Source organism: Schistocerca nitens, chromosome 1 (genome assembly GCF_023898315.1).
Source record: "Schistocerca nitens isolate TAMUIC-IGC-003100 chromosome 1, iqSchNite1.1, whole genome shotgun sequence".
NCBI classification, from domain to species: Eukaryota; Metazoa; Arthropoda; class Insecta; order Orthoptera; family Acrididae; genus Schistocerca; species Schistocerca nitens.
In genome coordinates this window covers 633441037-633455896 of record NC_064614.1, presented here as the reverse complement: position 1 = coordinate 633455896, position 14860 = coordinate 633441037, and the positions used below count along the sequence as shown (strand labels likewise).

The 14860-nt window shown below is 40.0% G+C and overlaps 1 protein-coding gene across 1 annotated transcript in view; it reads right to left on the bottom strand.

Moving 5' to 3' along the window:
- Nucleotides 1-1633: 1633 nt before the first annotated feature.
- Nucleotides 1634-14860, bottom strand: part of LOC126257987 (polyribonucleotide nucleotidyltransferase 1, mitochondrial) — a 149172-nt gene continuing 135945 nt past the window's right edge. Inside the window, exons 7-9 of the mRNA XM_049955606.1 lie at nt 8344-8467; nt 4381-4614; nt 1634-2002 (exon numbers count right to left, since the gene is read on the bottom strand). Of these exons, the coding sequence (XP_049811563.1) occupies nt 1850-2002; nt 4381-4614; nt 8344-8467 (511 nt within the window). The 3' untranslated portion in view covers nt 1634-1849. The remainder of the gene's footprint in view (nt 2003-4380; nt 4615-8343; nt 8468-14860) is intronic.

Genomic DNA, 14860 nt, shown 5'->3' with positions numbered 1-14860 from the left:
GACCCCTGCATCCACAATAGTCTGGAACTGCACCAGATATACTATTCCACAGTTGTTCGCAGCACTTTTCGAACTGTGGACCATGGAATGTTCAGATGTCATGACACAGCTCTCGCACAGCTTGATGATTGTGCAATGTGTCCCATATTCTCAGCCATGGCAACAGTAACTTCTCCAACAATTTCTGGCACAATTGGCCATCAGCCTCTCCCAGAAGCAATTACCAAATCAACAGTTAATTTGAACTTCTGAATTATGTTCTTCAATCGTGGTGCGGAAAGAAAACCTGTCCATATTCCTTTAATGAGTTGATACTCAAAGAGAGCTGTAGCACTATTGCCATTGTTTTGATCAAATAGGTTTATGAGTAAGGCTTTCTTACATTGTCCAGACCCATGTTAATTGTCTGCAACTATAATGCACATTGATGCTTGTGTTTCAACCCAACATTGCCATACCCGTACCACTACCAATGACTAACTGCAACTCATGACATTTACACTACTAACAATTTGTGTCCTGCAGCACACAGTCTTAACATCATTCCTATAAAGTTGGGTACCCATATGGTAAATAGCTTTCCATCTATTGGCTCAAGTAGCGGAAGTTTAATTACAGTCACCTGTACATATGTGCCCATTGTGTGTTGCATAATTTGTCAACATAATTTTAAATCGATAAAATTTGCATTTAATCCAGGTAAATGTGCGCTGTTTTTTACTATTTTTTATTAAGACTATGAACACTCTGCAGTAGGTGTTAACCCTCGAACAGGTGTGCCTAAGTATAAAGTGCACCAATCACTAATAACATTGTCTTATACAATGCCGATGTTCTTTTACAATTGTGGACCCATACCTATTCCTTCATTACTGCTGCGGCTAAACAGTGATAAGTTGTGTTTTCATATGTCCAAGTGAGTAGTAGTAATAGAAAATAAACAGCAAGCTAGGTGAGAAAAAAATAGCCGTCCTTGCAAGTAAATGACACAGATCCCGAGCTAGTAGTACAGTCCCACAATGAGGTAGTTATCTACGAAGTTTGTAATCAAATACCGGTTGGCAGGAATCTGATGCACCTGCACTGCTTAATGCTTCAAGTGGGTCATTACTGTGAGGAAAAACAAGTCTGTAGCAACAGTCATATAACAAAATTTTATTTTGTTATTGATTAATTAGAGAGCAATTTAGCTCACATAATGTAAGTCTATTTCATTGTTGTTTAATTAAACTAAGATTAAATTGTAGTTCTGTTCATAAATGTTTACCTTGGTAACATAAACACAGCTGTTCCTTAAATGTATATGAAGTACACCGCACACCCGCACATCTTAAAAACAGCGTGCCAGCTCAAGGATTAATGAATGAATAGTTGCACGTACCATACTATTACAACTTTTTCAAATGAGTAGTTTCTCTTCTCTTTTTAAGTATGCTCTACGAGTAATTTTATGACGTACTAAAATAATGTGAATGTGACACACTTTGGGATTATCTTTATTCTTTCTCCCCCAAAAGATTGCATTTAGTTGTTAATGGTCCTTGTCATGTTTTTGTGCTTATCTCGGGAGAGTTCTACTTAAAGTTACATTTAAGATATCACTGGAAAGGCAAATACATTAATAACACAAAGATTTCTTAAGAAATTATATTTCCTCACTGGGTACACTATCCAATTTGTGCTCACAGAGACAATATTTAATAAAAATGAAATAATTGTAAAGATATACATATCTTTGCACTCTGTCTACGTTATATCACATGCCAATGAGGAGCTCAGTATCTGTCAACAACAGTACATCTGTAAACAACAGAAAAATGTTTTCCAGTATCTGAACACACTATATTATCTAAGTTTTATTCAGACTGTGAACCACTGATGTTGCCGGACTTTGCAAGACTTTTCTTGAAAGTCTCATTAGACCAGATACAGGATCTCTTCCAAAGTACTTCACTCTGATCTCATCTCCAACTTGCAGACCCAGGGCACTTGGATGATTAACCTTCAACACAAGATTTTTTTATTATAAAAATGTGTGTCAAGTCATTTATACTGATGCATAATTAAATGCAATAATGATTAAAAAGAAAGCAGAAATTAATACTTGTGCAACTTCAAACTGAAATGCTGTTATATTTAGTTGTATTAAGGACAATATAAGTTTCACAAATTTATGCCAGAAATATTTCTGTGCATATAACTTTTCAATTATTTCATAAATTCACTAATTCTCTAACTCCATCATAGTTTATTCCATTACTATCAATTTTTTAAAATAAAACTGATCTACATGTAATTCAACATGTAAACTCTCTTATCCGTAAGAATGTATTAAGTCTCCAACCACATCACGTCACAAATAGTGAACCATCGCTTGTCATGCTTTCCCACTGTCTCATTTTTCCTCTCCACACACTGCCTGCCTTCCGATTGCCCCAACCCTTACATGTGAAGAACAGGCTGAAGATTTGATGTACAGTAGAATGAACAAATGCCAATCAGCAGTTGCAGCTCACATTTTTGATTGAAAACTGACCAAAAAGCCTAACAACAGAATTTTTGATTGCAAACTGATCAAAAAGCCTAATGATAGCAAAATACACCATAAACAACCCATAGGTATGACACTCATCATCCTTAAAGCACTAGATGTATATACAACAAAAATAATAAAACTCATGGAAAAATAGAATAATCGGACATGATGTAAATATAATAGACAATATTAAAGAATGATTGGGGTTTAATATGCAATTGATGATGAAGTCACTAGAGATGGCACAAGCTCAATTGGGGAAGGATGGTGCAGGAAATCTTACAGCAATTTTTGAATTAGAAGCCTATAACACAGCATTTAAGGTCTATTATTTATTCATATCAGCTTTCCACTGAAAAATTCAGTCAAAACATTGGCTACAGGTCTTCTATGATTACAAGAGTGCTTACAACACATTATTAAAACATACAAATTTTTTATTATAAATTTTTGTGATGCAAGCCACCAGCATACAGCCTAAATAAATTGTGGGTAAATGCGACCCTGCATAAATTCACTGAAAGAGAGGCAATAATAATAATAATAATAAAAACAGGGCAGAATAAAGACAGATTAAACCGGGCAGAATAAAACCGAATCTGTGAACTTAATCAATACAGCTGCTTTATGTGGAATCCACGACAATACAGATTTCAGCTTGTTTTTGTGACACACAACTGTGTCTATACTTGATGAGAGAAATAATTTGGACCGTACATGAGACAAAATAGTCAAATTAATGTTTTGCAGATATACAATAGAAATGTTGACACATGCAGTAGCCAATCTTCTGCAAGAAAGGCACAATACACCATTGCCTTCCTAAGTGCACATGGGAATGAATGGTGCTTGTAACAATATCTTACAGAAGTTATTGTTTTGAATATTTAAATTTCATTTATTAACAATGGAACAAACAAAGATTACCACTCAGTGTTTACTGGAGGCACTGAGTGCAACACAGGCTCACAAACAATAACTTTGCCTCAACATGGAAGCTCCTCAGAGCACATAATGACTTTGTTGCAACACTATGTCACAATTGGGGAGAAGGGATTTGTTACATGAAGCAAGTGAGATGAACAAGGAATAGGGGAGGCAACAGGTGGAGCAGAGAAAAAATAAGAGGGTGGGGCAAGAGCTATGATAGGAATGTATAATAAGAGAAACAGCTAGGAATGCTGTGCCAAAGAGGACACCCTAATGCCGAGATAGGAGGCAAGGATTTGGGGGGATTGGAGAGGATCCAAATGGCACACACTGTGAAGTAGACTGTAATATCAAACATTTATTACTTAGCAACACGCTCTGACACTCAAACATGGTAAGCCTTAACCTTGGCCACAGTTTGGTGTGGCTATTCATCTCAGTGGGCAATTAGCGGTAATGTCCATACAAAATCCTGCAACTTCCCTTTCCTAATCTCCATGTCCTATATGATTATGTGCAAAATGCTATTACTCCTACTTGCAACCTTCCCTTCCTCTCCTTACTGCTTGTTCACTTCAACTCCTTCAGATGACGGAATCTGTCACCCTAGTCAGGCCACAGCATCACGTAACATAACACACTATGTATGTTTATAAGCTGAAGTACAACAACAATGCCCCAGTGCTTGTTTATGTGCCTATCTACCGCTTAAAATATGCATTATACAATGAGCTGTCATCTCCACTTATTCCACTGTTTATACTTCTACAAGAATTTTCCAGGTTTATAAAAGTTTATACACAATAATTACAACAAAATTAACATAACACAACACATGAAACAATAAATGGCAACTAGGTGCACCTTTTATTGTAATAGGAAATCTAGTAAAGTGACCAACTAAGACTACATACTTTTCTTTGGTCTAACTGTGAATTGTGCAACAATGCTGGTGTCATATTTGGGTACAGTTGTACCATAACTCCTATGTCTCGAACCTCAACAATCTTTGCTGTGTAAATGCCACCAAACTCCAAGACTGGTTCACGTTCAGTGCTCAAGAACTGGTCAATCATCTCGCGAGCTTCATCCATTGCTTGTTGGTTTGGAGCAAACAGGGAGAATGCTGTTTCATCAACCTGTGTAACCTGTGTGAAACAATTTTCATAGTAATGAAAACAACAGATTCTGAAATACCAGTGTAATATGCCTGTAATAGACATATTTTAAGTTTTGTCTCTCTTATGTTAACATCAATTTTCACTCAGTAATTAATGGGAAAAAGTAAGATTTAACAGCACTGATCTGTGAACAGAGCAGTATACTGACACTTTGTATTAGATATGTCCATGACATATAACTTCACTCTAAATTGTGCTTGCATCTAGTTGCCTGAATTAATGTTCCATTTTAGGATAGAATATAATATGGATGCAATATAATGAGTGAGGTTGCACAGCAGTTAGGCATGGGACTCGTATTTTGGAGTACCAGGATTCAGTTGCCTATCTGGCCATCTCAATTTATACTTTTTGTGATTCCCTCAAATTGCTTAAGGAGGGAAGGATGTCAAACGGGCCAACTTGGAGCAGGAGAGGCGCCACAGGACATTTTAATTTCTACGGTCTATAGTTTTACAAATAAATTCATACAAATTTGTCAACATGACTAGGAAAGATTCAGGATTCACACTCATATCAGTTGAAATTCAAAAACATAACAAAATAATTTTTTTTCACATGTGAAATTTCATCATTTTTTCACTTACTGTTGGCTGCATTTGTTCCTATAGGTACACTTTTCTTCATAAGTAAGAGAGATTCTTCGATGAATTTTGCACAGCATACAAACCATACTTACAGATGTATGAAACTCTAAAATTTGAGTTTTTTTCTAAACATGAAGTTTAAAATGTAACAGCTCATTCATTTTTTCATAAACTGATGTCCTACCCCCGTGAAGGCATACACCTGGATGGCTCCATTTCTTTCTTCTGCTTCCCTAGTTCAAGCTTAAGATCCATCTATATGGCCTCATCCTTAAGAAGATCTAATCTTCCTTCTTATGGGTGCAGTTGTATCTGCACTACAAAGAAGTTCATATTTCCCCCTCCCCCCTTGAAGTGCACATTACAACAAGAATTGCAGTAGCCGTAAGTATGTATGTATGTATGTATGTATGTGTTTGTTTGTTTGTTTGTTTGTTTGTGTGTGTGTGTGTGTGTGTGTGTGTGTGTGTGTGTATACATAGGAAAAAGCACCATTTAAGAATCTGTTACAATGAAGGAGAAGACTAAGGAAATGTCAGTAGTATATAAATGGGTTGAAAGAAGAATGAATAACAGGAGAAAGACAGATTAGCAGAAGAACAGGAAGCACATAAAAGTTTTTTTTTCACTCAACCATTGCCATATGAATGATTTTTTAAAAATAATTTCAAAGTTAAAAAAAGCACACGTTTGACATAATTGCTAGCATAACTTACTTGGTACAACGTTTGTCAAGAAAAACAAATTTGAGCTAAAATATGTCATAGTATTTTTGTCTAGAGATTAAAGGGAGACAACAAAAGAAACAGTTCCATAAAAGGAGACTGCTAGTTACACACACTCAGGATAATGTGTAGGCATTAGCTTGACGTGACAATGCAACATAATGTGATAAATCACATGATTTTTCAATAATGTAATATGCTGCTTGCAAAATGCTACTTCGCTGTAATATTGTGGGATTCCTACAATTTCATCTGGCTGACACCCAGGGGTTAATGATTTTTCCCAAGATGATCAGCTAAAGTCCAGTATTGAAGATACTAAGGATGAAGTTTTTTTTTCATACTTGTTTATAGATAGGTAGTAATACTTCCATGAACTAAAAGTTTACACCGTAAGTGAGGATACGACCGGCAGCAACAATTTTTTTTTTCTGAACATAATTTACAGATAAAATATGGAGTAAATGTGATTTATTCTAATATTATACAACAATTTCATGTTAACTGTTCATTATTATTGCAACATGTATGAGCTTCTTAAAACTGAAACACCTAATAAGCAAATATGTGACACCAACAATTATACAGGGTGATTCAAAAAGAATACCACAACTTTAGGAATTTAAAACTCTGCAACGACAAAAGGCAGAGCTAAGCACTATCTGTCGGCGAATTAAGGGAGCTATAAAGTTTCATTTAGTTGTACATTTGTTTGCTTGAGGTGCTGTTGACTAGGCGTCAGCGTCAGTTGATGCTAAGATGGCGACCGCTCAACAGAAAGCTTTTTGTGTTATTGAGTACGGCAGAAGTGAATCGACGACAGTTGTTCAGCGTGCATTTCAAACGAAGTATGGTGTTAAACCTCCTGATAGGTGGTGTATTAAACGTTGGTATAAACAGTTTACAGAGAATGGGTGTTTGTGCAAAGGGAAAAGTTCTGGACGGCCGAGAACGAGTGATGAAAATGTAGCACGCATCCAGCAAGCATTTGTTCGCAGCCCAGGAAAATCGACTCGCAGAGCTAGCAGAGAGCTGCAAATTCCACAATCAACTGTATGGAGAGTCCTACGAAAAAGGTTAGTTATGAAACCTTATCGTCTGAAATTGGTTCAAGAACTGTCTGCAGCTGATAAGATTAAAAGAATCGATTTCTGTGATTTTATCCTTGCTCAAATGGAAACAGATGAATCTTTCGTTTCAAAGATTGTGTTTAGTGTTGAAGCAACTTTCCACACTAACGGGAAAGTCAACCGTCACAATGTCTGTATATGGGGCACTGAGAATCCGCGGGAAACAACTCAGTATGAACGTGACTCGCCTAAGGTGAACGTTTTCTGTGCCATTTCAGTCAATGAAGTTTTTGGTCCCTTTTTCTTCGAAGGTGCTACTGTAACTGGACTACAGTATCTGGAGATGTTAGAGAATTGGCTGTTCCCTCAGCTCGAACAAGAAGCACAACAATTCATATTTCAGCAGGATGGAGCGCCACCACATTGGCACTTATCTGTCCGTAACTACCTGAACGTCAACTACCCGAGGCGATGGATCGGCCGCCAGGCAGCCCGTGACAGAGCACTTCATCACTGGCCTCCAAGAAGCCCTGATCTTACCCCCTGCGATTTTTTCTTATGGGGGTATGTTAAGGATATGGTGTTTCGGCCACCTCTCCCAGCCACCATTGATGATTTGAAACTAGAAATAACAGCAGCTATCCAAACTGTTACGCCTGATATGCTACAGAGAGTGTGGAACGAGTTGGAGTATCGGGTTGATATTGCTCGAGTGTCTGGAGGGGGCCATATTGAACATCTCTGAACTTGTTTTTGAGTGAAAAAAAAAACCTTTTTAAATACTCTTTGTATTGATGTATAACAGAAGGTTATATTATGTTTCTTTCATTAAATACACATTTTTAAAGTTGTGGTATTCTTTTTGAATCACCCTGTATAATTACAAAAGACTGAATGCCCTATTTTTCATACTCATGAAAGCAAAAATTACACATTTCTGCCCTTTTCCTTTTCTAGTTTACAATTTGAAAGATTGTTGCCATAAGCAAAAAGAAACAGCAATAAAAAATAAGTGCTTCAGATGTGTAAAAATAATATTTACTAAATAAGACTATGAGGATGATCAATAGTAAAAATGAAGCAATCCTTTATATTTGCTTTCAAATTTATGTTAAACTTTCCCTGCCTATATTCATTTCCTTAAATAAGCAGTGCTTTAAAACTAAGTCTTTATTTGTCTTTTAGGAAATGTAACTTTCTGCCTAGAACAAGGAAGTATTTGAATACATTTAACATTAGAACAAGCAAAAGGCTGATTTGTAACTGTTTGAATAAATAACATTTGGTTCAGACATATATGTCATTGCATCTTACCTGCACACCTGTTTCAACCAAAAGCCTCTTCACATTAGCCCCACCTAATCCAAGAAACTTAGATCGATTATGCACAGGCACTTCCAGTTTTTCTGAAACCGGCCAATTTTCTTTCTTCTGTGCTCTGAAATGAGGAAAATAGGAAAACATGTACAAAATGTGAATGAAAACTACTAAATCTTAATCGTCATTTTATTCAATAAAACAAAAAAAGTGTGCAAATCTTAGAAAGAAGAACTCCAAAGTTATCAGAAAACCTGAATTCTACATGTATTTGTTAATACAGAAGAAAGGACAACATTGTGATGGGATATCTCAACGTAATTGCAAGCTGGTAATGATTCTGTGACCCTTTAAAACCCACTAGTCCCCAACGGATACAAATAAAGTGTAGATGAAACTAAAATGGTGGGTGGGAACTTAGGTACCCAACAGTTGCACAATTAAACTGAAACCAATATGGCATAATTATGATGGTTTTAGGCTATGCAGTAGCAAGGTTGTCAATTCCAATCTGAATATGAGTGTGTGCATTTTCTGAAAGAAGCAAAGAAATCTTTCCTTACTACCAAAGTCACAGAAATGTCCTCTTATAGACGTCTGTTCTCAGCTTTTTGAGAATGTTTGGCAAGTCAATCTTTAGGTTTATGAAGACTTCTCTCCAGGCCAGACCTGAGAGAGAGCCCACCTGCCCCACAACTCCCATCTCTCCCTGTTCCAAGACAGATTGTGGTCATTCCACAGCGTTTTGTTTCATAGCTGGGGAGCTAACATTGAGGGAAGAAGAAAGTAGTGCTTGCAATACACCTCTTTTTTTTCGCACAGCACAAAACAACATGGTACACAATAAGTTAAGATGATGATGATGATGATGATGATGATGATGATGAGTTGGGTTGAAGGGGCGCTAGACATAATGGTCATCAGCACGCTGACAAAAAGTCAACATGAAATCTCATGGGTGGGGATGAAGGCTGTCCCCACATGCAGAGCAGTTATAATGTACTAAAGTCTGCCGCCTTTCTCCACCAGTTTAGGGATGAGGCCTGATAGTTCACAAAATTTCACCACTCTGTTAACACTAGTATCAGTATCTGCGAGGACAGTGGGCAGATCCCCAGCAAGACCAAGGACTGCTAATATAGGACACTTGTAGCCACAATATGCTGAACTGAAAGCGGCACGCCACAAACTTCACAACTTCACAGAAAGGTGGATCCTTGCTCCTGGAGGAGGAAGCCTTGTGTGAAATGGCTATGCCCGATGCACAGTCTGGTAAGCAAAACCTCCTTCCAGCGGCGAGGCTGACATGAAGTCCACCAAGCTTTTGTGGTTGGTTTGAGCGACCGCAGTTTTTTGTCCAACACCTGCAACCATTCAGTCTCCCACTGACGCCTGATGCATCTGTCAGAAAATGAGATAATGGCGTGCAACGGGATGGGACATTGGTGGACAGCATCATCCCAACATGCTTCCTTGGCAGCTTTATCAGCCATGTCGTTACCCTGTATCCCAAAGTGGCCAGGTACCCAGCAAAAGATCACCTCCTTGCCATGGCATTGGAGCCACTGTAAGCAGACATGGATGAGCTGAATCGGCGGGTCTACCGGATACATTTGGTGAAGCGCTTGCAGTGCACTAAGAGAGTCGGAACAGACAAGAAAACTTGTACGGTGATGTCTGTGAACCCTCTCCAGTGCCATTAGAATGCCATATAACTCTGCATCACTATTTGTAAATTGTTCTGGAAGACGTACTTTAAAACCCCTATCAGGAAAAACCACAGAACAACAGAGAGCATTCCCCTGCTGGGATCCATCAGTATAAATAACGATAAAACTATGGTACACACTTAAAATAGACGAAAACAAAGTTGTAAAAACCATATCTGGAGTACAATTTTTTAGGTACAGCATCAAGCTTAAAATCACTTCGGGCCTCCAAAGACACCAACAAAGACACCAAGGTGGCAGTGCATTCCATCCCTGGGTGCGTATTTTCATGCCCGAGAGATCCAGAGCCTTGAGGCAGTCCGTAGCATGTATACCAAATGGCTGGGTCGTTTGGGGCCAATTCCTGAACAGTCGTTCGAAGGTGGGTTGGATCACTGAACTAAATGCCAATGACTGGGGTGACGCTTAGATTTTCAGCGTCTGTTGAGCCAAAAGGATACATTGGCGAATCCAGAGTGGTGGTTCACCAGCCTCTGCACACAGACTCTGAACTGGGCTGGTCCGAAAGGCTCCAGTCAATATCCGAATGCCTGCATGGTGGACAGCATCTAACATTCGGAGGTAGGAAGGATGGGCTGATTCATAGACCATGCTGCCATAGTCTAAGCATGATCAAACAAATGCCCTATAACACTGTAGGAGGCGGAACCTGTCAGCTCCCCATGTTCTTCCACCAAGGCATTTCAAAATGTTCAACGACCGGAAGCCCTTTGTTCGTAGGTCTTTCAGGTGTGGGAGCCATGTTAATTTCGAGTCAAATAATAAACCCAAAAAGTGCACTGTGTCTTGGAAAAGTAAAATACCGTCCCCCATTGTAAGTTCTGGTTGGTTAAAACTCCGACAAGCACGATTAAAATTGACACACACAGTCTTCTCAGATGAGAACCGAAAACCAGTTGTCTGGGCCCAGGTTTCCAGCCTCCTAATGGTCAGTTGTAGCTGCCTCGTCGTTGTCGTAAACTCAGAGGAAGAGTAGAAGATTGCAAAGTCAACAACAAACTGTACTGTCCATCAAACCAAATCTGACTGAAAGAAGAGGGAAGCTGACCTTTCGCTTCAGGGCACAAATGACAAAGCATGGTATTATGGATCTCATCAGGTCCTGGAGCAGTGTCTCTGGCTGCATATAAAGCTGATTCCAGTTCCCATGTGGAGAATGGAAGGTTGTAGACTTCTTCATTACATGAGAAAAAATTGAGCTTCCTCATCTCTGCAGTCCGACGGAATACCTGAACAGCAGGAGCTTGTATGGATGACTTAGTAACAGTAAAGAAGTTTTCAGCTAAAACGTGAGCCATCTCTTCTGGCCTGCTCACCAAGACCCTATTATTTGACAAGGCCATAAGGGGATGTGGACTACCCTTGCCTGAAATCCATCTTATTGATTCCCAAACGTGCGCAGCGGAAGTGGACCGATTAATGGAAGCCGTGAATTCCCTCCAGGAAGCCTTCTTCCATTCTCTGATCACTCGCCTTACATGTGCTCTCGCAGACCTGAAGACATGAAGACTGTCTGTAGTTGGTCACCGTTTGAAGTTCCGAAGAGCTGTCAGTCTGGCCTTGATTGCCAATTGACAGTTGTCATTCCACCAAGGTACAGGCCGTTGTCCGAGATCGTTACTAGACCTGGGGATGGACTCTGCGGCAGCTCTTTGGACCTCATGAGTGGTATGAGCCACCACCTCTTGTGCACAATCCTTTCATTCAAAAATAGCCTGTCGACTGTACTGTAACCAATTTGCCCTTTGTATCATCCACCTGCATGGTCTCATGCTGGTCACTGTCCTAGGCGGCAGACGAATCCACACTGGGAAGTGGTCACTATAATGTAAATCTGTAGCCACTTCCCACTGAACTGAATCTGCAATAGCTGAGGAACAAAAGCAAAGATCAATAGCTGAAAAAGACCCTGTAACTGTGGAAAAATGAGTCATCTGACCCGCGTTCAGAAGGCAGATGTCCTCAGAATGGACGAGTTGCTTGATCAGCCGATCCCTGGAGCAAGTAGTAGCAGAGCCCCACAGCACATTGTGGGCACTGAAGTCCCCCACAAGAAGGAATGGGTGCGGAAGTGCCTGGAAGAGGTCTGCCAGTGCGTCCGAATCCAAAGTGTCACGGGTGGGGGGTGGGGGTGGGGGTGGGGGGGCAGGTACAAAGAACACACCGTAATAGTAAACGGTGAGAGAACTTTCACAGCAATTGCTTGGATGGCAGTGGTAAGAGGGAGAGGAGAGGAGTGGTATCTGTCCTCAAGAAAAATAGTCACTCCACCTTTAGCCCTGCCTACAGTAGTATCGTCTTTCCTGTACATGTGTGAGTGTGTCTGTGACTTTAAGATGCATTTCTTGTCAGCAGATGCAGAAAGGTTTATCCTGGACCAGCAGCTGCAATTCTTCCAAATGTGAGCTATATCCATTCAAATTCCACTGCAATGCAGAAGTCCCTATGGAAGCTATTGGTCAGCGATGGTGGTTCTTTCCTTTCTCCCTTGGAGGCGGTGATTTACCGGGGAGGTCAGGGGGAACATTAGCCAGTTCTGCATTCTCTAGTTCCTCCGATTGGAAGTCCATATCTTCAAGAGCATAGCCGCCATCAGAAAGGGAGAGCGCTCGTCAATCTGATGGCTTATGTGCACTTTTTTGGACTTAGAACTACTTTTAGAAGGACGTTTTTGTTTACTGACAGGAGGAGGAGGCTGCCTGGGTTGCTGCGATGGCTTAGGTGGCTTCTGAAGTTGGGGAGTGGTATGTGGCTTAGGTGGTAAGTCTACTACTGACGGCTTCTGACCAACATCAGTTGCAAGTCGAGCGTTTCCCCAACAGGTACAGCGACAAGTGCATGTGCTCGTACTTGAATCTGTGGTCTGAGTTTGTGTGAAGGCATTGGTGTTTTAAGGGCTGATGCAAAAGAATGTGCAAAAACCAGTGGTTGCATGGCTTTGTAAGCATTTTTAGCTTCACCATAGGGTATGCGTCTCTGTACTTTCAACTCTAGAATTTTCTTTTCCTCATTGTAAATCCCACTTTTTGCTCCACACTGGGTAATCCCCAGAGCAGTTAACACATTTTGAAGAAAGTTACAAGAGTCCCTGACTCATGAGCAGAGCCTCCATAATTGCCACACATAGCCTTCAAGTTACATCCCATAGTGGTGTGGCCAAATCTTTGACATTTATACAATCGCATGAGGTTAGGAACAAACGAGCGAACCTTAAGGTGGATATAGCCGGCAAGGATATGTTCCGGTAATTTGAGAGTACTAAACGTTAGAATAAATGTTGCCGATTTTTCCAATTTGCCATTGACTCTCCTTATATAATTCTTCACCTCCGTGATGCCCACGTTCTTCCACTCTTCACAAAACTCCACGGGGTCCATCTCCATTATATCGGAGCAGGTAAGCACGCCCTTACTATAGTTAAGGGTGCTAAGCAGTTCAGCCTCGATTGGGTAGTCACCTAAGACCTTACATCCCAGAAGCTTAGATATTTGGGTGAATTAGCAGTTTCAACCAAAAGCATCCCATTACATAGTCGTTTGACACTTTTCGGAGACCCAGCAATACCTTCTAATGCCTTGTTAATATAGAAAGGCCCCTGTTTTGCTTGATTACAATGAAAGTGTTATGTCACACTAATGCCCTGTTACTGTTATGTTACTATTAGTCGGAGACTTCTTTTCGGGAGGACTGACCAACCGAACTCTCTTTGAGGAGTGGGTGTAGGTGGTGCCTGATTGTACACCCATCCTGTCAGGAGTAGTAGTTTCATGAGACAGTTCCACACAGACCCCATAATATGCTAGGGGAACAATTGTCGACCCAGGCAGAGCCTTGCATACCTGAGCAAGCCTGATTCAACTGGGGTGCGGCGGGTGCCCCAGAGGTTGCTTGCTAAAGACTGTTTCACCTCAACAGCCATTCACCTCCTCAGCACATAGCACACCTTGAGGTTGAGGTTTTATTTTTATAGAGGTGGGTACCTTCCTCGCAGTCCGGGCGGTGAAGCCAAGATCCCCATTCTCCGAAACACACAACATTCCACCACTGTCGTATGAAGACCTTACGATGACAGAGGACTGGTGGCACTTATGAGTCCCCAGCTCAGGAACCCCAGGATTGCCAAGCTCATACTCAGCAAACGAATGCTGAGGGGACAATAAGTTAAAGTTATGAATCTTGTGATTCAGAATTATAATCATACTTATTGTTTTCCATAATTATTCCAAAAGAGAAATGTGGCAAGAAAAAAAAAATGCTTAAATTTAAGAAATGTTAACTGACTGTATCTCTTTGGTTAAGAAACATTGATTACACCCATAATATATGCATATCTTTGTATGTGAACTTAGAATATCTTTGGAATAGTATACAATTAGTGTGTGTATGTCAGTCAGTTATGGAGTAGCATATATTACATCATTGAAGTCTGTCAGTCACAAAGTTATAGAGTAACGAACTGTTGGAGCCTGTCTGCCTGTTTTGGAGCCGCAGGATAGAAGTTGTCATGATGTGCTGGAATGTAAATTCTTTTTGTAAATGGTTTTATTAAATTGTGACCAAGTACTCTGACTGTCATGCAGTGACACAACTGATGTTCATTAAAAGTTTGACTTTAAGTAAGTGACCTATATCGTTATATTATTTCAATATACATATTAACAAGCAACAACTAAAGTGTCTCAGCAAGCAGAATCTACCATCCTGACACACAGCCGAACAAAAATTTCATCAGCTATCATAAAGTTAAGTAGAAACAATGAACTTTTAATTATTCAACTTCAGTT